General features: G+C 38.3%; 2 protein-coding genes across 5 annotated transcripts in view; both read right to left on the bottom strand.

Annotated features, from left to right (window-relative positions):
• Window positions 1-708: 708 nt before the first annotated feature.
• Window positions 709-7,958, bottom strand: LOC306991125 (tripartite motif-containing protein 16-like protein). 2 transcript variants are annotated; one of them, XR_013796040.1, is made up of 7 exons: window positions 7,261-7,958; window positions 6,581-6,667; window positions 4,230-4,460; window positions 3,572-3,725; window positions 3,068-3,127; window positions 1,217-2,410; window positions 709-855 (listed from the first exon to the last, which is right to left on the bottom strand). XR_013796040.1 is itself a non-coding variant. In XM_079598677.1 (6 exons), the coding sequence occupies exons 1-6, from the start codon at window positions 7,843-7,845 to the stop codon at window positions 1,872-1,874; spliced, it is 1,656 nt and encodes a 551-aa protein (XP_079454803.1). In that variant the 5' UTR covers window positions 7,846-7,958; the 3' UTR covers window positions 709-1,871. The 2 variants fall into 2 exon arrangements, 1 of the variants encoding a protein (XP_079454803.1); XM_079598677.1 differs by having other exon boundaries at window positions 709-2,410.
• Window positions 7,959-11,989: 4,031 nt separating this feature from the next.
• gramd2aa (GRAM domain containing 2Aa) overlaps window positions 11,990-24,623 on the bottom strand; it is a 33,761-nt gene continuing 21,127 nt past the window's right edge. Inside the window, exons 6-12 of one of the 3 annotated variants that reach the window (XM_079598691.1) lie at window positions 24,333-24,428; window positions 20,917-20,988; window positions 20,751-20,813; window positions 17,785-17,962; window positions 14,982-15,075; window positions 12,798-12,905; window positions 11,990-12,710 (exon numbers count right to left, since the gene is read on the bottom strand). In XM_079598691.1, the coding sequence (XP_079454817.1) occupies window positions 12,707-12,710; window positions 12,798-12,905; window positions 14,982-15,075; window positions 17,785-17,962; window positions 20,751-20,813; window positions 20,917-20,988; window positions 24,333-24,428 (615 nt within the window). In that variant the 3' untranslated portion in view covers window positions 11,990-12,706. The remainder of the gene's footprint in view (window positions 12,711-12,797; window positions 12,906-14,981; window positions 15,076-17,784; window positions 17,963-20,750; window positions 20,814-20,916; window positions 20,989-24,332; window positions 24,429-24,623) is intronic. The other 2 variants (XM_079598690.1, XM_079598692.1) reach the window with 2 other exon arrangements.

Here is a 24,623-nt window from a genome sequence, read left to right as displayed (position 1 = left end):
TTGACTTCCATAGTAGGAAAAAAAAATACTATGGCAGTCAATGGGACCAGTTAACTGTCTGGTTTTAAAGTGAACTATCCCTTTAAGTGTAACGATATACTTATTTTATAGATTAACTCTCTAAAATTTGACATGAAGGAAAAAATTAAAAATAAATTTACATTGTATTTGTATGGGAGTGAGCAGAGTAAACATTCAGCTCAACATCTCCTTTTGTATTTCACTCAACAAAGAAAATTATACAGGTTTGCAACGACATGAGGATGAGAAGATGATTCATGAAATGATGAACCGGTCCTTCAAGTCTTAGTCTCAACGAATGTTTTTAAGTGTTTGTGTTGTAGTGGCTCTATAAATTTGATGCACCAATTGTAGTGTGGACCAGAGACAAGACTGTCACATTATGTGCACTTTATAAAAGTTTCTGTTTTTATTAGTTAATCGCTCCATCTAAAGAACATGCATATATAAATGTCCTGTCCTGTTGTCTCTGCCATCATGCTTTGTCTGTAGTATATCTTCATGCTCATGTCTTTATTCCAGTATGTAACTGCTGGTGAATCAGTGTATGTGATGATATGAAGGTGGAGATTTCAACCTTTTTTTTCTTTCAAAATATTGTACAGTATAATGACAAATAAACTTATTTTTGTAGGTTGAATCTGATTTGTCAGACTTGTTAAATGAGTTGAAACCAGCAAAAAAGTTGACTTAAAAATAATTTTATATGCTTTAATCATGGCCGAGAGGATCTTAGACCAAACACAGAAAATCCTCATGACAAAAAGAGTACAACAGTTTTTATATAGGCCTACAGGTTTCTTGTATACAAACAATACCGGATGCGCGCGCATCCTAGAGGCAAGACCGCTATATGTTATGCCGAGTTCTGTAAAAGAACATTGTAATTAACATAGATTTCGCATTGTTTGTAAATTCTTGTTGACTCAATAATAAACTGCAATTTCAGAGTTGGATCTGTTTGCTTGTGTTTCATTTGCATATTAATATAACATTATGTAAAACGTTAGTTAGTTGACTAGTATGAAATTGTCCAACTAAGTTTGCGAATCATAAAAACCTGACATACTCTATTTATTTAGGTTATTTTACAGCACAACAGCTCCGCGTCATCTCTGCTTCTGCTAGATATAGCCGTAAAGACTGTTGCTTTCTGCCTCTTAGATGCGCGCGCATCCATGTGATGACGTTGCACAGAAACCCGTGTATAGAATAGGAGCCTGGTAAATGTGACATGATTCATTACATAATTTTTCTACGATATGATTGGTTCTTCACATGTATGATTCAGCAAATCCTTCTGTTACTGGGTAAAAGCAAATCTGGATTTCTTGATTAATTCACCTTGTTACTGAGCTCATGAGGTTTTATATTTATGCTGCTGTCTAGTTTTGTTTCCCCTTTTGTTATATTCAGACACACTAACTTTGGCCGAAGTGTTGGGGACTTTTAGTTTTCAAAAGCATAAAAATGTTAATCCTGCAAAAAAAATAAAAATAATACTGACTAAAACTGAGTTGGCCCAACATAAAAATATTGTAATTGTTGTATATATTCACACATCACAAACCACAACCCTAAATTTAAACAAAAGGAGTAATGATTATTTTCTAGATTTGAACTCAAAAGAATTTATTCTTATTAATTCTTATTATTACGACAGCAACTTTAACACAACCGTTCAAATCACTGTTGAAAATATTCAAAAAGTAAATATAAAGTGACTAACGGGTATTCAATAGGCTTATAAGTTTAGATAGGCCTATTTTTTTTCTACAATTTAGATGCTTTGTCTTTTGAGTAAAACGAAGAACCCGTGCTTTAACCCAACTATGATATCTCCATATCTTTTACACCCCTGATATTTCCAGATCACACAGTTTCACGGATGATCCATCATCAATCACCCTGAACCCGGGATAGAGAGGCTCAGTGAATGTGGTCTGTTCTCTGTGAACGAGGGTCATTGTGTCCGAGACACTGTAGAAGGACAGAGTTCCTGCACTGTGATCCACATACACTCCTATACAGGAGCTGGACACCTGAGGCAGTTTGGTCTCTCTGTTATTGTGCAAGAATGAACAACTCCAGGGACTACGGGACAGTTTCCAGGACTGACCATTACATCCAAACAAACATCCACCAGCTGCTCCTTTCCTGCTAATGCTCTTATATGCCACAGATACAGCCACACTCCTGCTCAACTCAACCTCCCAGTAACAGCGTCCACACACACTCTCTCTACACAAAACCTGCTCACACTGATCAAATCTGTCTGGATGATCTGGATACTGCTGGAATATGTTAGTGTAAGTAGCCATTCTGTTCCCCTCAGACAGGCGGAGCTTTTTGTTCACTGTGTTTGGATCCAGAGTCAAGTGACTGCGATCTAGTAAAGGTAGAGAAATAGGATGCTTTAGGGAAAAAGGTTGACACCATTGTGTCTCACAGATATTGATGATAGCAGAATGAATGTGTGTGCATTATTTGCCACAGTTGCTATAAGTTGTAAAGTATAAATAATAGCCCGTCTGTTGAAAAGAAAAAAGAAAAATTGAGGACCAATTATACAAAACTGTCCTTAAAAAAACAAAAATGACAGTGGTATATGTTGCCTTGAATTTCCTCAACAATATGCTAAATGATATGAGTCTGATACTCTGTAAATGCATAAACAGCAGCAGAATATCATGTTTACACTCATGCTTCAGACACCGGTCATGCCAGAGGAATTCCCCATAGCGCCCTCTAGAGGACGCAGCGCAAGTTCCCTTTCGAAATGGAACTGTGATTTACCAGTTGCAAAAAAAAAATCTATTAAAATTTGGCATAAAATCTGGAGCAAAAGAAGTCATCAACGAAAGATATGGAAGTTTTTCTCGCCTTTTTTTTTGGCCTCCATATGATGATTACTATATGGTTAGTTACATTTAATTTTTATATTCAGCATCATTTTGTTCCTTGTCCAAGAGCTTATCAGAACAGACATTTTTGAGGCACTGGTATCTCTATCTTTCTGTGTTTATATATTTTCATATTGACTTACACTGAAGGAACTCTTCCCTGGTCTTGGGTTCAGGAACAAGGATGATCTGGATGCAATTCACTGTGAAAAACAGTAAACAGTAGACATTAGTGTGCATTAAAAAATAATCGACATGAATTTTATATAAATTGCATTGTGTTTTACACATTCTTATGACTAATTATCCTTAATATACCAACAACAACCAATATCCTATAAACATATGAACATGAATGTTATGACAGCTTATTCATTGTGCATGTCTCTAAAACTAAATGTAGTTTTATTGTTTCATGCAATCAGTTTTCTTGCGAGTTTTTTTAAATAATACTTTTATATGCATTTTCTAAAGGCATCGTAAGCGTAGATCATAGAGACCATTGGTGTCAAAATGTACATGTAAAGTAAACACTCACTGACTGATGTCTTATCCATGTTTAAGAATACGTATATGTGTTATATAATTAACCCTGTAAAGTCACCTTTGTATTTGCACATTGACCTATTTCTGAGAGTGTACTTTACCTCTCCCAGATATCATGGTTATCTCCTCTTGGCAGAAATCCTCAAGTTTCTTTCTCAGATGAGAAACAGATTGTTGTACTTTATCAAAGGAAAGGAGAGAACCAACAGTGATGTTGGGAGAGTCCATAGGCAGGACAGAGAGAGACTGGAAACTCTACAGACACACAAACAACAGAGCGTTTTCACATGAAAAGTGGAAATGCTCACTAAAATGAGCCTTCAGACTCACATATAACAATAGCTGAACATGTTAATGCTGATGGGCCATATCTCAATACACATCTTTTTCTTTTTTTATACACTCTAAAAAAATGCTGGGTTGTTTCAACCCAATTTTGGGTCAAATATGGACAAACCCCAAACGTTGGGTTAAACATGTAATTAAAAAAATGTAACCCAACGGCTGGGTTTGTCCATATTTGAGCCAAAATTGGGTTGAAACAACCCAGCTTTTATTAATAAACTTCTTTAAAAAAATGTAAACGCCTGACATGCCCTGTGATTACTTTACCACAGTTTCCAATAAATGAGATGATAACAGAATGAGATCATGTGGCATCCCTTGACAGAATTCCTGATATTACTATTTTAAATCAGCAAAAGCTTGTGTAATTACAAGACATTATTAAAGACCACTGTCCCATTAAGCTCTTGTTACCTGGAGGAACTGGATGTCCTCTGAATGTGAAAGCTGCTCTAGCTCGGCTTCTGTCCCTCTCAGATCAACGATCTTCTGCTGTAGTTGCTTCAAGAAATCTTCAGCTTGACTCACTGCAGCTTTTTCCTGATCTTTTATCAGCTGTGTCACTTCAGACCGACTTCTCTCAATTGAGCGGATCAGCTCAGTAAAGATCCTCTCACTTTCCTCCACTGCGGTCTGAGCAGAGTACTGTTAGGAGACACCACCGTCCATTTAAAAGGGATTTTCACACCGCACTTAACCCTTGGTTATCATCGCTATAAACAGGAACATTTCACATTTGTAATTTAAATTAATGCAATTTATTTCACCCAAAAATTAAAATTTTGCCATTAATTACTCTCCCTCATGTCGATCCAAACCCACAAAATATTTGTTCATCTTCAGAACACAAATAAAGATCCATTTAATGAAATCTAAGAGCTTTCTGTCCAACCATTGGCAGCCTACGCAACTATGCTTTGTTTGCACAAAAAAATAAAATCATAATCTACCACTTTATTGTTAGAATATTAATCTCTGACGCGTTAACGAGAGCACCACGACGAATGCGTGTTGTGTTGACGCGAGATCAAACGTTGATTAAAAGTGCGTTGGAGATTAATGTTTTGTAAATAAAGTGGTAAATTATGTATTTTTTTGTGCAAACAAAGCTCTTGCATTACTTCATAAAATTGAGGTTAAATCACTGGAGTCACATAGATTACTTTTATGATGTCTACCTTTCTGGGGCTTGAAAGTGGTAGTTGCATAGCTGTCAATGGAGGGACAGAAATCTCTCAGATTTCATCAAAAATATCTTTGTTTTCCAAAGATGAACGAAAGTCTTACGGGTTTGGAACAATATGAGGGTGAGTAAATGATCACAACATTTACATTTTTGGATGAACTAACCCTTTAAAAGGAGGGTTAGCACCACTTTTTATAAAGCCCAGCTCTGGAATATTTTGTTGCAGTGCCAAACTTGTGCCGTGTAATAACTTTAAAGGTGAAATAGGTGATTATCTACAGAATTTTTGATAATACTATTTCGATAGTCCACTTTAGACATTCTACTAACTATAAGTAACTTTTCAACTACATGTCAACTAACTCTCATTAGAGTATTAATAGTCTGTCTGCTTAAAGGGATAGTTCACTTTGAAATTAATTTTTGATATGTTTTAGCTTACCTCAAGGGCATCCAAGATGCAGGTGTCTTTGTTTCCACAGTATTTTCAATTTTGATATTTTTAGGTCAAACCGTTCTTGTCTGTCAGTCATATCATGCTGGTCTATGGGGTCCACCTCAAAGAGCATCACAGAGAAGTCCAAATTAAACATGCTTCTGTCTGCGCAAGCGCCGGAAAGCCCCGGAAGTGATCTCTCGTGCGTGTACGTCACTTATTGTTTACACAGAACAGAGATTTTAGGTAAGACGGCTAATTAAAATGGTACGAATTTGCGCTTATCCGGGATGTTTTTAACCGTTGTAAAATAAAACAATTGCGTATGCTCGCGCGAACTCATCCGGGAGTAGTTTCACAGTGAAAGGTAAAACTTCCTAAATCTCTGTGTAAACAATGAGTGACGCACACCCACGAGAGATCACTTCCGGGGCTTTCCGGCGCTTGCGCAGACAGAAGCGCCCGCGCCCTCAGATCACTTGGACGTGACTGTGATTACAAGAGGTAAAACCGATATAAATACTGTTCGTTTTCTCACACAAACCGCTCGTTTCGTGTCTTAGGCCATCAATGTGTACTTACATTTACGAGTCATTAAATCATGTTTAATTTGGACTTCTCTGTGCATGTTCTTTGAGGTGGACCCCATAGACCTGCATTAAATATCTGACAGACAAGAACGGTTTGACCTAAAAATATCAAAATTGAAAATACTGTGGAAACAAAGACACCTGCATCTTGGATGCCCTTGAGGTAAGCTAAAACATATCAAAAATTAATTTCAAAGTGAACTATCCCTTTAAGCAGACAGACTATTAATACTCTAATGAGAGTTAGTTGACATGTAGTTGAAAAGTTACTTATAGTTAGTAGAATGTCTAAAGTGGACTATCGAAATAAAGTGTAACCAAATTTTTTTGTAATTATTTTTTTTTCCGGGATTTAAACTCTTCACTTATCCTGATAGCAATCACGATGTTAAACCGTCTAAATGTATTTTTATAAATATTGTCGCAGAACAATAAAAAGCCGTAGAACAATAAAATTTAAATCCAATCATACAATATGTAATGAAAAGACCTTTATTAAGCTCTTGCTTGGTTAAGCTCAGTACTGACATCAGTTTTTCTTCTTAAAACTGACCTTATAATACACCATAGCTATTCTCAGCTCCTGAATCTCTTTCTCTATCTCCTGAATTTGCAGCTTGATTCTCTCTTTCAAGTGTTTCTGCAGGAGAAAGATATGAGAAACAATGAAATGTGACATTTATATCTACAGACAGTCATGTTTTATGTCTAGTGACATAATTTTGTGTTGTATTGTTATGGATGGTCGAAAGTACCAACAACTGAGCTATTGTATTTCTTAGATTTTTTGGTATTATTCTTAGTAATGCATTGTAAAGCGTATAGCAGCTCAGAAAACAATTTCGACCCTGTAATAGTCAGGGTAAGCACCATATTGAATTTAACACGGGTGAAAACGAGGCTGTGAGGGATAGACATACAGTCTTTACAATGACACACACTCTATAAAAGTTTATTTTCACAACTCACAAAAATGTTTTATGGAGTTTTTGTCCACTGAATCTTTTTTTTTTTTGGAAAAACATTTTGTCACCTTCGTCAAATTTCATTCGTCAGATTCTTGTTAAACAACAGTAGGCTACCTACCACCCACTGAATGCACTGTATCCCTCATAGCCTTACTTTCATTCCTGTCAAAAATAAATAAATATGCCGCTACCCTGATAAGGTCTCTGGTCAGGTCTCACTATTCCTATATCAGTTTGGTGGTCGACTTCTCAACCCCTATCATACCTCTTTCTCTATCCTCTGTGCTGTAGCTGTAACAGTGTCATGATGTTTATGTTCATTCATCATACACAGCACACAAATGCACTGCTCATCTGTTTGACAATAAATCTCTAAAATCCTTTCATGCTCCTGACAGATCATCTCCTGGAGTCGTCCTGTGGCATCAGTTATTTTGTGTTGCTTTCCTGAACGAAATTCCTCATGACGTTCAAAATGGCGTTGACAGTAAGACTCCAAACACACAAGACAGGACTTGACAGCTTTGCACTTTCTTTCGGCACAGACGTCACACTCAACTTCTCCAGGTCCAGCATAACACTGATCAGGAACCACAGATTTGAGTTTTAGCTTCAGCAGTTCATCTAACATTTCGGCAAGCACCACATTTTTCCCTAACACCGGTCTCGGAGTGAATGTGTGTCTGCACTGAGGGCAGCTGTACACTTTCTTCTGTTCTTCCTGATCAAAAAAGCCTGTAATGCAGCGCATACAGTAACTATGTCCACAGGGAAGAGCCACTGGATCCTTCAGGAGATCCAGGCAGATTGAACAGCTGAACTTGTCCTGAGAATAAGCAGTGTCCGCCATTTCTCTGCAAGTGCACACAGATGAAGAGCAACAAACAACAGTTCAATAACACTTAAGTTTCGGTTTCTCTCAACTGATCACCTGATATATTATACGGCTTTTGTGTTGGAGAGATGTGTGCAAAACGGGTGTGGCTTTAACGCTTTTCCAGTTGAAGCGGTTCAGAAATCAATTTCGTCTCAGTAAACAATTGTGTTTCACTCAGTAAAGAAGGATCTTAGGAACTGTGCTGAAGAAGATTTGACTAAAACGTAAGGAAAGTTACTAAAATACACAAAATAAGCTGCATACATGTAAAGTAAAAATTGCTTTGTTAAACAACAGCATAGATTCAACACGTGTTAAATCTGTGTTATTGAGCGATTTGTGAATTGCATTTATTTGTACATCTGGGTTCTGCGGAGCCCCTAAAGTGACGTGGTGGTGGAAAAAATTTGGGATGGGAGGTTTTTTTTTTTTTTTTTTTTTAATGTTTTTCATTCCCCTAATATATTTTATATTATAAAGCTTGTTATGAGGAAAATTGGGTTGTAGCTCATTGTCTACGTTACTATGATTAACAACCTTTAGCTCACGAGTTATTGATCCGGGAAGTTCGAATCTCTGAATATATTGCCAACTTTACTGAAATCCTTTTCTTTATATTTGAGTCCAAGTTCAAACATTATGAAACGCTCCATTGATAACTTGCAGAGCTGTCTGAAACACTGCCAGCGGGACATTAAACAGGAAATGTCTGCCCGAGCTCACAACAGTTCCCTTTCAGTCGGTCATGTTCAGCGTTACGTCGACGTGCAAACGTAATTGGGATCACTTCAGGGCCCATCTTGTGCTCAGGGTGAAAACCGCAGTCCTACTGGCGAAGGACGGGATAGAGCAGGTCCCTCCAACCGATATGAAGACCGGCTTCTACAGCCCCTACTTCATTGTACCAAAGAAAGGCGGTGGGTTACAGCCAATCTTGGACCTACGAGTCTTGAATTGGTCCCATCACAGGCTAGCGTTCAAGATGCTAACGTAGGAACACATCCGTCCCCAAGATTGGTTTGCAGCGATCGACTTGAAGGATGCATACTTTCATGTCTTGATTCTCCCTTGAGACTATTACATTCCTATGCTTTGCGTTCGAGGGATGGGCATATCAGTACAAGGTCTTACCCTTTCGGGCAGGCCTTGTCGCCCAGTGTCTTCACGAAGGTTGCAGAGGCGGCCATTGCACCCATAAGAGAGCGTGGTGTTTGCATCCTCAACTACCTCGACGACAGGCTTATCCTGGCCCAGTCGAGAAATCAGTCGTGCGAGCACAGGGACATGGTGCTCAGTCAGGTCAATTGGGAGAAGAGCAAACTCGCCCCCGTGAAGAGGATCTCTTTTATTTTTGTTATGGAGTTGGACTCGGTCAACCTAACAGTGCGCCTCACAGAGGCCCGAGTTCAGTCGGAGTTGAACGCAGTCGGTGCAGGACAGCGGCCCCACTGAAACTTTTTCAGAGGCTTCTCGGGCATATGGCATCCGCAGCCGTTATGACGCCGCTCCGATTACTTCATATGAGACCGCTCCAGCACACGACCGAGTCCCGCGAGGTGCGTGGCAGCGCGGGTCGGGCTGGGTTTCCATCACATCTGGCATCTGCATCCAGACCTCTGGAAATTCCATGTCTAGTCCCTGGACGGGACACGGATGCTCTAGGTGACCTACACCAAGGGCTGGTAGACACCATTACTACCGCTAGAGCCCCCTCTATGCATTGAAGTGGAACCTGTTCACTGAGTGGTGTTCTTCTCACCAGGAGAACCCCCGAACTTGCTCAGTCAGGGCAGTACTTTCCTTCCTGCAAGCTGGGTTCGACAACCTGATCGGCAGGTCCCTGAGGGGGGCAAGGAGACTGAATCCTCCTCGCCCTCACTCGATACCCTCTTGGGACTTGTCTCTAGTGCTAACCACACTGCAGAGACCACCCTTTGAGCCTCAGCAGAGTTAAAAATTCAGTCTTGGAAGACAGTACTCCTGGTTGCATTGGCCTCTATCAAGAGGGTAGGGGACCTGCATGCATTTATGGTCAACGAATCGTGCCTAGAATTCGGCCTAGCCAACTCTTGCGTTATCCTAAGACCCCGGTCTGGATACGTGCCCAAGGTGAACCTGCAATCGCTGCCCTCAGAGGCAGCAGACCCAGCCCTGGCTTTTCTCTGTCCCATCAGCGCTCAGCGCAGTCCAGAAAAGGAAAAGGCTGTCTCCAAGCAGAGGATGGACCAAAGGATAGTGGATGCCATCGCCTTGGCATACCAGAGCCATGGCGTGCCTTGACCGCTCGGGTTGAGAGCCCACTCCACTAGGAGTTTTGCCTCTTCCTGGGCGCTGGCGCATGGGGCCTCGCTTGCAGATGTCTGTAGAGCTGGGCGACACCGAACACGTTCGCTAGATTGTATACCGTATGTGTAGAGTCGGTTTCTTTCAGTGCACTCTAGTAACCAGTAACACCAAAGTACCCGCTCGTGTCGGTTTGCTTTGCCACTCCCCTCCCATGGAGCAGATATTTGCGCTTATTTGCTCCAGTAGAGGGTCTTAGGCAAACCCTGTCGAGTTCCTCCACACCCCTCGGCAGTCAGACGTGGCGGAGCGTCCGACGCCAGGCCTAACACTCGAATGCATTGGTGGAACCTGTGCTAGGCTGGGTCCCATATGTTGTGATCCCTGCGGCAATCCCATAAGTGTATTCTTCCATGGTACTGCTCCCTGCGGTGAGCCCGTGTCTTTCCCTTGGCAGAGTCCATTCTGTCGTCACTGTCCGTAGTAGTCTCCCATATGTTGTACTGCCTACGTCCAGATATTCCTCCCACATATTACCTCCCTACGGGCATGTGGCTTCCACATGTAAAGCCACATGGAGGGGCACGCTTTCCCCAGTGTTATCCAAGAGTTCCCCTTTATGGGTTATACGGAACAGCAGTACGAACTCTCTCTACGCAGGTCTTCTGCCCCAGTCAGTTGGGGGTCTGAGAGACTGGCGTAGGGCACTGGAGGTGGCAGCAACAGTGGCGTTTTCCATAGGGATCCCAATTACGTCAGCGTAACGTCGAAAGTGACTGACTGAAAGGGAACGTCTCGGTTTTCGTATGGTAACCCTCGTTCCCTGAAGGAGGGCATTGGTTCGTTCTGTAGACACTCGAAGATGATAGGGCTCCCTGAAGTGATCCCAATTACGTCGGCGTAACGTCTCTGTTCACTCCTTCAGGGAATGAGGGTTACCATACGTAACAGAGACGTTTTTTTTGCGAGGGAATACAAAAGTTTTGCGAGGGAATGCAAAGTTTCTCAGGGGAACGCAAAAGTTCTGAAAAATATTTCCCATCCATTTTTTTTCCCCACCATCACGTCCCTTTAGGAGCTCCTTAAGGTTCCCGTATTGGTGCTGCAATGTGAGCAAGTGCAATTGTGTCACATGTTGACTACTAAATGACTGTTCAGTAAAGTGTTCAGCATTCGTTTTGTGTCTGCCTCATTAATAGCTATTTGTTATCGTAAGGCAGTTTCCCACCGTGACCTTTTAACCGTGAATAAAATAATAAAACTACATCAGATATCACAACCACCATGCTGGATCTTTGCTGGATCATGCTGCACGTGTTTGACCAGCAGATGTCCTCAGTGGGCATGTTCTGCACACTGGATTTGTTTAATATTTGGTGTAATATAATAATTAATAATTTGTAGCAGATCTGAACACATACACTCAAGTAAAAAAAAAACATAAAAGGGCAGAATATGAAAATGTGGATGTCAAGTAATTTAAACACTACTAAAGGTTGAAATTCAAATCATAATATTGTAAATGAATCATATTAGTAATCCAAAACATTTTAGGAAAATATGTGGTGTAAGAGCTGTTAGTTTGGGTTAAAATTAAAAAAATGTTTTATCTTTGACAACTGATATTTATATTTTATGAAAGTAGTCTGATAACGATATCATAGGTGTACATTACAAACCATCACAATTTCATCTTAGTTTTTGACAATATAAATATCAATAATTGTATCAAATTGCATTTGTTTTTCTCCTCGAGTGTGAGCCTGATAAAAGCCTGATTTCTCAAAAATTATACCCCCCCCCCCCCCCCCCCCAAAAAGCACACTTTTTTTATATATATATATTTTGTCCGAAGATTTAATAAACTGTTCCATTTTAAAAATGTCGATTTTTCGGGCTATTATTTCATATGTCAGGCTTTACATGGATAAGTATATAAAATCTGCACAATATGCTTTTTAGGAAACAACAACAACAGCACAATGATAACATTAAGACAGTACATGAAAATGCACTATTTTATTGTCCATGAATTCAACAGCTTCAAGATTTACTTGAGTAAACATTCGTTATGCCATAAACACTCCGCCCACCTGATCAAACTGTACACATACTGTACATGATAGAGAACTAAAATCCTATTGGAAGAGCATGGCAAGTGGCTTGCATATCAATAAATAAAATAATCTTATCCAAATATACTGCATTCCATCCTGAGCTATACATAATATTCATTTATAACCTATTGAAAGTCATTTGACTGGTAGAGCGATTGATGCATTAGGTGACGAGTGAACAAACAGGGGAAGCATTATGTTAATAATGCACACAGGGCGTTCAGTCTAAATCCAGTGTAGGCTGGTCAGGTCCTTTCTGCATGGGTCCAGTAACACACAATGACTATTTGAGAACACTTGCAGTCTTCAGGCTCATCGTCAAAGACTTCGCATAAATACGTGAGAGTTTGTTTGCATAGTTGCAAGGCGGCCACAGAGAGAGAGAGAGAGAGCGCCAGCGCTGGAAGACTTTCCTGTGGACATCTGGTCAGTAGTTACCTGTGTGTGGACAGACAGACAGAGCGCGCTGGTAAACGAGCTGTAAGAGTGTGTGAGTGGCGTAAGAGAGTGTGTGATCACATGTACCTCTCTCTGAGGGTCAGTGCAGGGTTGTTGCTGAGGAAAGAGAGCTGCTGCTCCAGGCTACACACACGAAAGGCCAGGTAACACGACGACAGGATGAGCAGGATAATGCTGCGGGACAGAAGTCACATTTCAAACGGAAACCGAACACCAGAACAACTGCAGCTCAGTGTGAGCGGCGAGATCACGGACAGCCGTATGAATGTCAGATGGACACTAGATGGCAGCGTTGGGAGCTAAAATGTTTTTTTTTTTGTCATTCATATCTAATGGGAACACAACTATTGATATGATCACAGTCATCTCGGTTGCTCAAATAAATAAAGTAAAAACACTTCAATTTTATATTCATAAATATTATTTCTAAAAAGTAAGCTATACCTAAATTTTATGATGCCAAAGAGATTGAGATTTGGAATTCTAAAATTAAAATTATTTTGTATTGTTTTATTATAATTATTTTATATTATTTAATATATTATTATTGTTAGTTGTAGTAGTAGTAGTGTCAATTAGTATTAATAATAATAATTTATTAAATATTAATTCTCAACTGAAGAGCAGAGGACATAGGCAAAATGTTTTTATTATTTTAATATATATTTTTTAAATTGTATAATTTTAATATATTATTATTATTATGTTACTATTTAATTGTATAATGTTTCTATATTATTTAATATATAAGTAGTAGTATTAATAATAATAAATTATATTATTCGCTTTTATTATTGTTTTTTGCATTATATTTTTATTTATTCATTATTAGTATTTTTATACTGAATATGAGTTTTAATATATTTTCTATAATTTTGTCGTTTATATAGTATAGGCATTAAGCACACAAAGGTAAATAGTTGAAATCGAATGTATTGTTTAAATAATAAAGGTAGTTCTGAAAACGTTTTTCAACTCATGTATTTGTTGGGTGAATTTGTTGATTCATTATTATTTGCGGTTCCCCAGACATCATCTTATTCTGTTAAGTATGTTGTTTTAAAACATCCTGGCGTGTGCACGTGAGTTTCCACACGTGAGTGTCTCTCTGCTCCACATAAATCAGGCGGGCGATGGGGACGGATTACTGGAACAGGTGGACTGGCAAACACACACAAGTCTGTGAGACAAAATAATGAGAAAATCTCCCCTGCCTCTTCATTTGATCTATTTATAAAGCCTAGAAGAAAAGTTGACTAAAAAAAAGTATGATAATATGCGTATATAATTTTCCAAGAATGTGTCGATCTAGATAGTTAGATTTTTAATTAAATACATTTTGACATGATACCCATATTAAAAATGTAAAATGCTAAAGGTGGTGTGTGTATGTATGTCTGTGTGTGTCCATGTGAGTATGCGTGTGTGTGGGCGCGTGCGTGTTTGTATGTCTGAGTGAGTGTGTGCATGCGTGCGTGCGTCCATGTGAGTATGCGTGTGTGTGTGTGTGCATGAGTTTGTATGTCTGAGTGAGTGTGTGCATGCGTGCGTGAGTCCATGTGAGTATGCGTGTGTGTGTGTGCATGAGTTTGTATGTCTGAGTGAGTGTGTGCATGCGTGCGTGCGTGCGTCCATGTGAGTATGCGCGTGTGTGCATGTGTTTGTATGTCTGAGTGAGTGTGTGCGTGCATGTGAGTATGCGTGCACGTGTGTGTGTGTGTGTGTGTGTGTGCATGCGCGTGTGTGTGTCCCCATGTGAGTATGCGCGTGTGTGTGCATGTGTTTGCATGTGTTTGTATGTCTGAGTGAGTGTGTAGTCGTGTGTGTGCGTGCACGTGTGTGTGTGCATGCATGCAAGTATGCGTACACGTGCGTGCGCGTGCGTGTGTTTGTATGTCTGAGTGAGTGTGTGCATGCGTGCACGGGCATGTGTGTCCATGTGAGTATGTGAGTATGCGTGTGTGTGTGTGTGTGTGTGTGTGTGTGTGTGTGTGTGTGTGTGTGTGTGTGTGTGTGTGTGTGTGTGTGTGTGTGTGTGTGTGTGTGTGTGTGTGTGTGTGATGATACAAGTGAATTAGGTGTCCTGAAACAATACACCGGTCTCTGTGACACCACATAAGCAAATGATTTGTTTAGCCAATCACACGGTTTTGAGGCACTTTCTGGCTCAGTAAGACAGGACAGCATTTATAAAGCTAAGAGTAAGAATAAGCGAATGGACACCCAGCGAGGATGACCACACACACTCACAGCAGGATGAAGAACTTCAGTAGCTGGTACTCCATCTGACCCAGTTCTGGTATCGTCTCTGTCAGGAGGAACTTCTGGGTTTCCAGACCTTGATCTGAAGCGGATCACAGAATCACAGGATGAGGAAGCGTCTTTCTTTAATAAATGAACACAGATCTCATATTAAGACCCTGATATACTTTTCATTCTTCGCTTAGAGGTAAAAAAGTTGAAAACACGTGACCAGCGATATACTGTGACAAACATCCCGACGCCCCCCATACTGATGAGAGCAGCGTTTAAATGTAAATATGTAAATATGTGCTGCACGCTTTCCTCTCAATAACACAATAACACGACAGCGGTGAGAAAACAGCCGTTCAGAAAGCATCTGACCGCAGTGATGTGGATGTTTGCCCCAGCTCTGCAATGGACTTCATGCACAGCTGCACTACTTCCTGAACTTTAGCCAGCTCCTTTGTTTCCTGTCTGCCATTATTGGACAAACTGATTAATCCAGGTGTGTCTGATTATTGTTGTTGGTCAGGCACACCTGGATTAATCAGTTTGTCCAATAATGGCAGACAGGAAACAAAGGAGCTGGCTAAAGTTCAGGAAGTAGTGCAGCTGTGCATAAAGCCTATTCTGCGCTTCAATCACGTCATGTTTATTTATATAGATCTTCATACAATAATAGATGGATTTAAAGCAAGTAGCTTTACAGTACTAAAAATGTATTAAAAAGTCACTTTTAATTAGAATTACAACTTTAGTTTGTAAGAGACGATCCAGTGTGTTCATATTTCACTCGCGTCTGACCTTGACGGACTGAACAGAAGAAATGAATGAACCAGAGAAGATGATTTCCTTGTTGTAAAAGGCGGAGCCTCAGAGCCACACCCACATATTACATCATCACCACGGACCAATGATAGTTCGAAGGTGCGTTTTGGTCTGATTTTGTTTGAAATGACCGTTCACACCAGTTCGCATATATATTAGGGCCTTTAGTTGAGAGACTTTATTTGGTGAAATGCTATATGTTGAAATAAAATACCCATAGAATATGTGAACGACCCATAACGGCCAAAAATAGCTTTTAACATTATCCAAACAAGCATTTAAAAGTATTACATCAATTAGTCTTAAGCAGAGGCTGATATTAATGTTTTATCTCCACATTTTTTTTAATCTCCTTCTGGGATTAATCCCGTATTGCATAACGGACCCGATTCCTGCCAGTCAACCCGCCACTCACAACACAGGCCGAGATATGACGTCAAAGTGATCAGCTTGTTCCCGAATGAAACAAAATCATTTAATGGACATTTTTTTCCTTCCATCCCAGAAACATTAGATCAAATGGGGACATTAACGTCCAGTCTGGTCGGAGATATTAATCCGCTCATAATGCGTTTTCAACAGCAGATTTTCACCAGGCTTTCCCCTCCTCAGAAGTTCAGCACAAAAACTGACTCGGCATTATGCATCACTGTCCGTCACACGATTTCATTACGTTACATGTTTATTTCAGAAAGGGCCATCCAATTATTTATCTGGGAAATAAATATACTTATTTATACTTATATTGTTCAATTAGCTTCGGTTTTGATGTATGTCTAAAATCTCATAACAAGTCAAGAACGACATCAAGGTTGATATTGCTCGTCTCATTTCTCTTTAACTATATCAATCCTTATAGGTTATATATCCAAAGTTCAAAGTTATAGTTATATTTTCACATTTTGTTAAATGCAATAGATACAATAGTATTTCATGCATACTGTGCGCAGTAAATACACATTATATTAGTAAGTGTTAGTTATTTTAATTGATCATTTGTTTTAAAGGGTTATAATTATAGTCCCAAAGAATGACTTTTATGTGACCTTTCTGGTTGTTCATGATTACTAGAGATTTTATTTTAAATCACTTTATAGAGATTTCTGAGGTCAAGCAGCAATCTCCTGAATGAATGGATTTAATGCACAATACAGATCAACTGACAGACACCCATCATGCGGCTTTTACCTAAACGTTCACAAAGAGCATTATCTATCTGAAATATTCTAGAGCAGATTTCTCTATTCAACTATTGACTTTTCAATGACTTCCTAAGATTTTACTCATGTAAAATCTCATGTAAAATCTCCTGTACAAGTCCCTGTACGGTGTCATTTCAACAAGGAGTTACTTGCTACTGGTAACACACATAACCCTGATCCTTTGACCTTTGATCTATACTACTTACAAAAGACCTACAGTATACAAACAAAATGCATCTGAAATATGCAATACTTACAATTTCATAACTTCTAACACATTGTTACACCTTTCAAAAAAGTTGTGTGGCAATACTATGGTATCAGATTCATATACAGGTGAAAAATGAGAAAACTCGAAAAAATTTAATATCGTGCATAAGTTAATTAATTTCAGTAATTCAACTTAAAATTTAAACTAATATATTATATAGACTCATTACATGCAAAGTGAGATATTTCAAGCCTTTATTTGTTATAATTTTGATGATTATGGCTTACAGTTTATGAAAACCCCAAATTCAAAATTAGAATATTGTGAAAAGGTTTTCATAAACTGTAAGCCATAATTATCCAAATTATAACAAATAAAGGCTTGAAATATCTCACTTTGCATGTAATGAGTCTATATCACCTTTTAAGAAATAAATTAACTTTTGCACGATATTCACATTTTTCGAGTTTCACCTGTAGACATGATACATGCTACTCCCAGGTACTGTACAGAATACCATTGTCCATAGTATCAAATACTCAAGTAGGTTTTTTGCTGGGTCACTCACCCTCCTGAGGCTTGTCTGTCTGGAAAGGAGCGTCTACGACACTCAGGCTGCTGGTGGAGTTTCCCAGTAAGTCCGGTAGAGAAGACGACACAGACACCACTGATGGCTTCCTCCTCCACTTCAGCACTGGAGGAAACTCGTCTGGGACCGGGAACACTTCAGGGACAGGGAACTCATCCTACAACACCAAAATGGAAGTACAGGACACACTAAGATTCACTAAGAATGAACTGCGCGCACTGAAATCACATACATCCATTTTACATAAACAATCATTTACAGCCTGCATTCGGCGGGCAGTAATATTGCGAAAGACATTCTGTAATGAGACTAAATGGACAAGGCGCAGAGTTTACAGCTGATTTATGTGCAAAGAGGCGCACAACATTCATGTAATGCTTCTAATAAACTTGTACTACAGTTATATGTGATATATTCTCCTTTTGCTTCCCTGTTTCTACATTTACATTTAGCAGACGCTTTTATCCAAAGCGACTTACAACTGAGGACTAAAGCAACGAGTCATCGTGAAGAGGCAAAAACAACAAGAAGTGCTCAAAATACAAAGTTCAGGCATTGCTCAGAGTAGCAGAAGTCAGACAAGTGAGGATTAAAGGAAAAGGAACGTTTTTTTTTTTTTTTAAAGGGGTGGTAAAATGCCCTTTTCACAAGATGTACAATAAATCTCTGATGTCCCCAGAGTGTGTGTGTGTGTGAAGTTTCCGCACAAAATACCCCACAGATATTTTCATATAGCATGTTAAAGTTGTCACTTTTTGAGGGTTTACAAAAACGCACCGTTTTGTGGATCTGGCCCTTTAAATGCAAATGAGCTGCTGCAGCGGGCGGGGTTTCAAGAGCTCATGTGTGTTAGCAGCTGCGATTATCTCATGCAGACACACACTAAATTTTACAGAAACTGTTCTGCCTTTAATGTTAAAACGGAGTCAGACAAAGATGGAGACTCAAGAAGTGACAACATGTAGAAGCAACAGGACGTCTCTGAATGGTTAGTTGATGAAGTTATGTTGCTGATGTGGAGTTAACTATCTTCAATTAGCATATTCTGTCATGATAATCTATAAATCGCTCGTATAGGAACTGTTGTGAGATGCACACAGAGTGAGTTTCTATCGCATGTGAAAAGATGGATGCTAAAGTTTGAGCTGACTCACAAATGTGCTCGACTACAACAACTCTTCCTCTTCTCAACATGGACTGTGTTCAGGGGGCGGGGCTTATGTAAATTTTAGGGTTGGTGATGTCACTAACCCGGGAGGAATGTCGTGTATTTCCTACCAGCCGTGTGTTGTAGTCCTTTTCTTTAAAAGCAAAGATCTTCCTTTGCTTTGAACTTTGAGCGTTGTAACTTTGCAGATGTTGTTTCTGCTCAAACAGCAACATTACACACTAACTAAAGTTAGAAAAGTCAAATCATACTTTACCACCCCTTTAAGTGCTCACGGAAGAGATGAGTTTTCAGTTGTCTTTTTTTATTAAATTTTTTTATGTTAAGTGGTCACGGTTTCTACCTCGAGATGGAGTAACTACAGATTACGTCATCTCCAGTTTGCATCCAATGTTTTCAGGCGACGCGGACAATTGTGAAGATTTCAGATGACGGGAACTCTGGAATCAACACGCAAAACTTAAAAAAATTGTATCCGTATATTGTAATCAAAACGAGCACAAATTGTAATTGCGCAAGTTTGTTGTCTGATCGGTCCTTTACATGCAATCTGCAAGCATCTGATTGGCCTGTTCTGATCCTACAGCCAATGAGATTGCTTGCTCAACATTTAAATAGTCTGGTTCAGAGTTTGCTGTAGTCCTTTCAGAGCTCCTCTGAGACCCTCCACCTCCCCAGCTCCACCTGCCTAGATCTGTTACGGGATTTATTAGCAGTATCGCATCCATACTTGCTCTGCAACAGCAGTGTAGCAGATCTAGTTCACCAAGACCAAATACATTAGCATTACCTTATTTAAGGCGAGACACGGCAGGCAAAAACATCGTTGTTTTTTTTACTGGTCAATTTTTCAATTTTTGGATATTTGTCTTCAATAACATGTCTTCTTTCAGACTTGTGGTGAAAAAAAAGTTCGAAATACACATTTAGGTCTTTATTTTACTACACTTTGTCTGTTTGCGTCTGTAGATTTCTCTTAAATTCAACAAAAGTTGGCGTTATAAATCAACATCTCTGTCTGCACCCTGTCATCACATACTGTAGCACTGGAAAGCTCTCTTTCCTGTACAATGTTGTCGGATCCAAATATGGTAATTTCCTTTTTATCAGCAACCAATCGTGAAAGTAAAAGGGCTGAATGCGCAATCTCATTGGCTGATGATAAATCTTTAAAGCCCGACAGGCGATTTTAAGGCGATTGACAGTATATTCTGATTTACAGGATAACAAAAATGGATATCCATAAATCCCTGTGTAATTGTTTTCCCATCTAATATGTGAACACAATGAAAAAAAATATTTTTAACCTGGCTTTATCCAATACTATTTCATTTTTTTTAAATATATGCAAATTAGCACATGTTTAATTAGATATAGCCTAATTTGCATATTTAAACATTAAATTACAAAAAACTTGTACATTACATACATTTTTTTCTCATCTTAATGTAGGTAATCAACCGGGAAAGTTTCATGGTGATATCTGCTAGTTCAAAAATGTACCCTATTCACCTGTAGTGTCTCGCCTTAATAAAATGCTAATTAACATGTATTATTTTATAGCAGTATATTACTTCCATATGCACATTCCTTTGATACACTCATCTCTGGCTCATACTTGTAACATAAACAAGCAACAATATGTATTGTATTGGGGTTTAAAGCACTTTGGCCAACATGTGTTGTTTATGTGCTATACAAATAAACCACTATAATTACAATGCAGATATTATGCACAAAAATGACTCTGAATTGCAAGCTAGACTCTGAAACGTACCAGAGATAAAGAGTTGGGCTCCTCCATGTACTGCTTGAGGCTGAGGATCTTCTTCCCATTGACCTGTACGACAGAGAGCAGCACAACACACTCGTCATCGGGCTGTTTATATTAACATGCTGTTTACATGATGATCCAGTCCCACGGGTGCGGAGGAAACTCTCACCTGTAGATGTGTGCAGATGCGTCTCAACACATCATAGACGCTGTCTCTGGACAGTAGAGACACAAACACGTACTGTGCAAGGAGAGGAGACAAACATATCAAAACATTATTACGGAAAAGGTATTGTTTTAGTTTGTCATTTGTTTAACACTCAAGGTGACGTATGACGAATTTCTTTTGCACTTTAATTTTCCTGTGACTCCCAAGGAATTTGCTCTTGTATTTTCTGCAATTAATTCTGGAATAATTTCCTTATGTAGAGGCGTGTTGTCATCGGTTGGTATGCCCATAATTAACCCAACGGACACAGTATGTGGTCAAATTTGTGTTTAACAGTCCAAAAACTATAACAAATCTATTCGTTCATTATTTTTAAAGGAGGTTGTCTCCAAATCTTGCTCTATTGCTTATTGGACTAAATTTGGTGATGACTGACCAAATGAATTCTCAATGATACCCGACTTCATAAGGTGCATGTTAACCTGAAAAATATCTGAAAATATGTTTGCAAACGACAGTGGAAGTTATATTTCAATATTCTTCCAGCTAATTAAAGTCACCATGAAATCAAAATTGACCTTTTTTTTTTTATGCAGTATTTATTATTTTAAATGATTTATCCGTGCAAATCGTTAATTAAAATATTTTCCCCTCCCTCTTGCAGCGACATGACGAGGGCGGGGCAACCTGTCACTCACATGAGATCGACCAATAGCAAACCACAACCATCCAATAAATTCCCCGCGGACAAAATCAAGTCCCGCCCTACATTTTGTTCGAGAAGCTGTTTAACTCGGATATACAGTACATCACAACTTATTATTTGGGAGATGACAAGCATAAAAAAGTATATTAGAGAAACCCAATCTTTTCTTGAAATCTTGGAGCCCATTTTTAGCTTATTTTAAGGAGACAAGCTCTGGATAAAACTTTTTTTTTTTTTAGTTGTTTATATGTATATGCATATGTTACTGTGATTATATGTTTATTCATATGTGAACATTTATTATGTTTGTTTAATTTGTGCTTTTTTTTCTTCCATAACTATCTGATGCTTGTATTGTGCTTGAGATGCTTTTCTTAATAATAATAATATATAAAAAAGTATATTAGATTCAAAAAAGAGATGCAAGTGTATTCACTTGTTTATCTGTAAAACATTTAAAAAAAAAAAGAATTTGCCACTATTGATTTTTATGATTCAGTTGCTTCTGAATTTTGATTCCAACTTTAATTCATAATAGTTGCAATACCAACTGCCCAGCTAAGATTTTAGGGTGCAATTCAAGGCAGACATACTCGACTTTCACTATGTCGTTTGTTCTGTTTTTACTGAACAGGAAGTATAGAGTGTTTTTGAGAACTATAGAATTACAGACTATTTACAGGCATTAATCGTCAAAGCAATTAATCTCCAATAAAACTGCTCTCAACACTCTTCGACATGAATACCGTGCTCATATCCGCTCTAACAAGTTCTACAGTAATATGAGATAACTGAAGTTTTAACTGGAAAGAATCTGATGCCAAGTCCACCGACCCTCCCATGGAAAGAAAAACCACATGAGATGTCAGAGAATTTCCTCTAGAGTTGAATGAGATTGAATAAAAAGCAATGTGTGCAAAAGACAGAAATATTAAATGACACATTTTTCATTAAATTCTTTCATGACTAAATGTTAGCTGTGTTATATAATCTTGCTACAGTATGTCAACAATTGTCTTTGTATGTATTGATATGAAACTTGAGCAATGCATTATCCTCTGGAATCTGTATTTCAACTTTTTATAGATTGCAATGTGATGGAAATTAGAGTAAATGTGACGTTTGCTTCTCCTGAGAAATAGACCCAACACTGTAAAAAGGAATTTTTACAATTAATGTGCAACATGCAAACAATAAAGTGTTACTTGATCCCGTCACTAACTACAAAAAAAAAAAAAAAACTTTTTAGCTCGCAATTCTGACCTTTATTCTCAGAATTGCGTAATATTAACTTTAATTAGTTTTAAAAAGTCAGTCTTTTTACCTCTTAACTAGACTTTATAACTCACAATTGGTGAGTTTATATCTAAAAATTCTGAGAAAAGGAGTCAGAATTGCGAGATATACTCGCAATTGCGTGAATTAAACAGAATTATGTTCAAATTGTCTTTAAAATGATCTTTTAAATTGTTTTATTTCATGGCGGAAACAAGCTTCCATAGTTACTTGCCATTTCTTTGAAATTATTTTGTGAAAATTGTTTCAAAGCCAATTATTTTCAGTACAATAATCTCTCGTTTCTCCTCTAGAGATTGAAAAGTCTTATAAAATAAGTCAAAACTGTGCTCATATTTCTCCAAGATACCAGAGTCTGCAATCAAACCTCAGAGACTTCAATAGGAACTCGAAAGTTGAAGACAAAATGATCTGAGCTAAGATTTCGACATTCGTTTAACCTCTAAATAATAATTCATACAAACCATCTGATCATCCGTTCTTTGCACTGCTGAATAATGGGGTTTACATGTGAAACTCGAAAAATTTGGATATTGTGCAAAAGTTCATTTATTTCAGTAATTCAACTTAAAAGGTGAAACTAATATATTATATAGACTCATTATATGCAAAGTGAGATATTTCAAGCCTTTATTTGTTATAATTTTGATGATTATGGCTTACAGCTTCAATTCAAAATTAGAATATTGTGAAAAGGTTTTCATAAGCTGTAAGCCTTAATCATCAAAATGATAACAAATTTAACTCGCAATTCATACCTTTTTTCTCAGAATTGTGTAATATTAACTTAAAAAAGTAAAGCTTAAAAGTCAGTCTTTTTACCTCAGAACTAGACTTTATAACTCGCAATTGGTGAGTTTATATCTCAAAATTCAGAGAAAATTGTCTTCAAAATTATCTTTTAAATTGGTTTATTCCATGGCGGAAACAAGTGAGATATTTCAAGTCTTTATTTGTTATAATTTTAATGATTATGGCTTACAGCTTATGAAAACCCCAAATTCAAAATTAGAATATTGTGAAAAGTTTTCATAAGCTGTAAGCCATAATCATCAAAATTATAACAAATAAAGGCTTGAAATATCTCACTTTGCATGTAATGAGTCTATATACTGTATTAGTTTCACATTTTAAGTTGAATTACTGAACTTTTGCACGATATTCACATTTTTCGAGCTTCACCTGTACTTTCTAAACCAGTGTTACCTACTGTACCAAACAAGAATTAAACAGTCCACTAAACCAAAAGGTTTAAAACACGTGATAAATGCTGACTGAAGTCAAGGACTCGTACTGTGACCTGGAGTCTCAGTGTTTGCATTCATTTGCATCTCCAGTGTTTTGCAGCATGTTCTGACTATAGCTTTGTATTTCAATCTGCCGGTCGGTGACCTGCAACCCAGTGGAAACGCACCTTCTGACTGTCTGTGGTGATAGCCAAGCCATTGGGAACCAGACCTGCGGTCTTATGTTTCTTCACCATCCGCACAGACGCAACAGGAATGGCCACCTGAGAGGCAAGAGAAAGTGCCAGAGAAAAAGTGTTTCAAAGTGCTTACCAATTCTCACGCAACATTTTCCCTCTCAAGGATTGAAACTGGACCAGCTTCATCTAATTACTAAATAACACGGGTCACAAAGGAACGATATAACATTACGCTTCATTCTGCATAACAAACTGCAACATGGCAACTGAAAGTGAACA

The sequence above is a fragment of the Phoxinus phoxinus genome (genome assembly GCF_949152265.1).
Source record: "Phoxinus phoxinus genome assembly, chromosome: 2".
Taxonomy (NCBI): Eukaryota; Metazoa; Chordata; class Actinopteri; order Cypriniformes; family Leuciscidae; genus Phoxinus; species Phoxinus phoxinus.
This window is presented reverse-complemented; position numbering and strand designations above follow the sequence as displayed.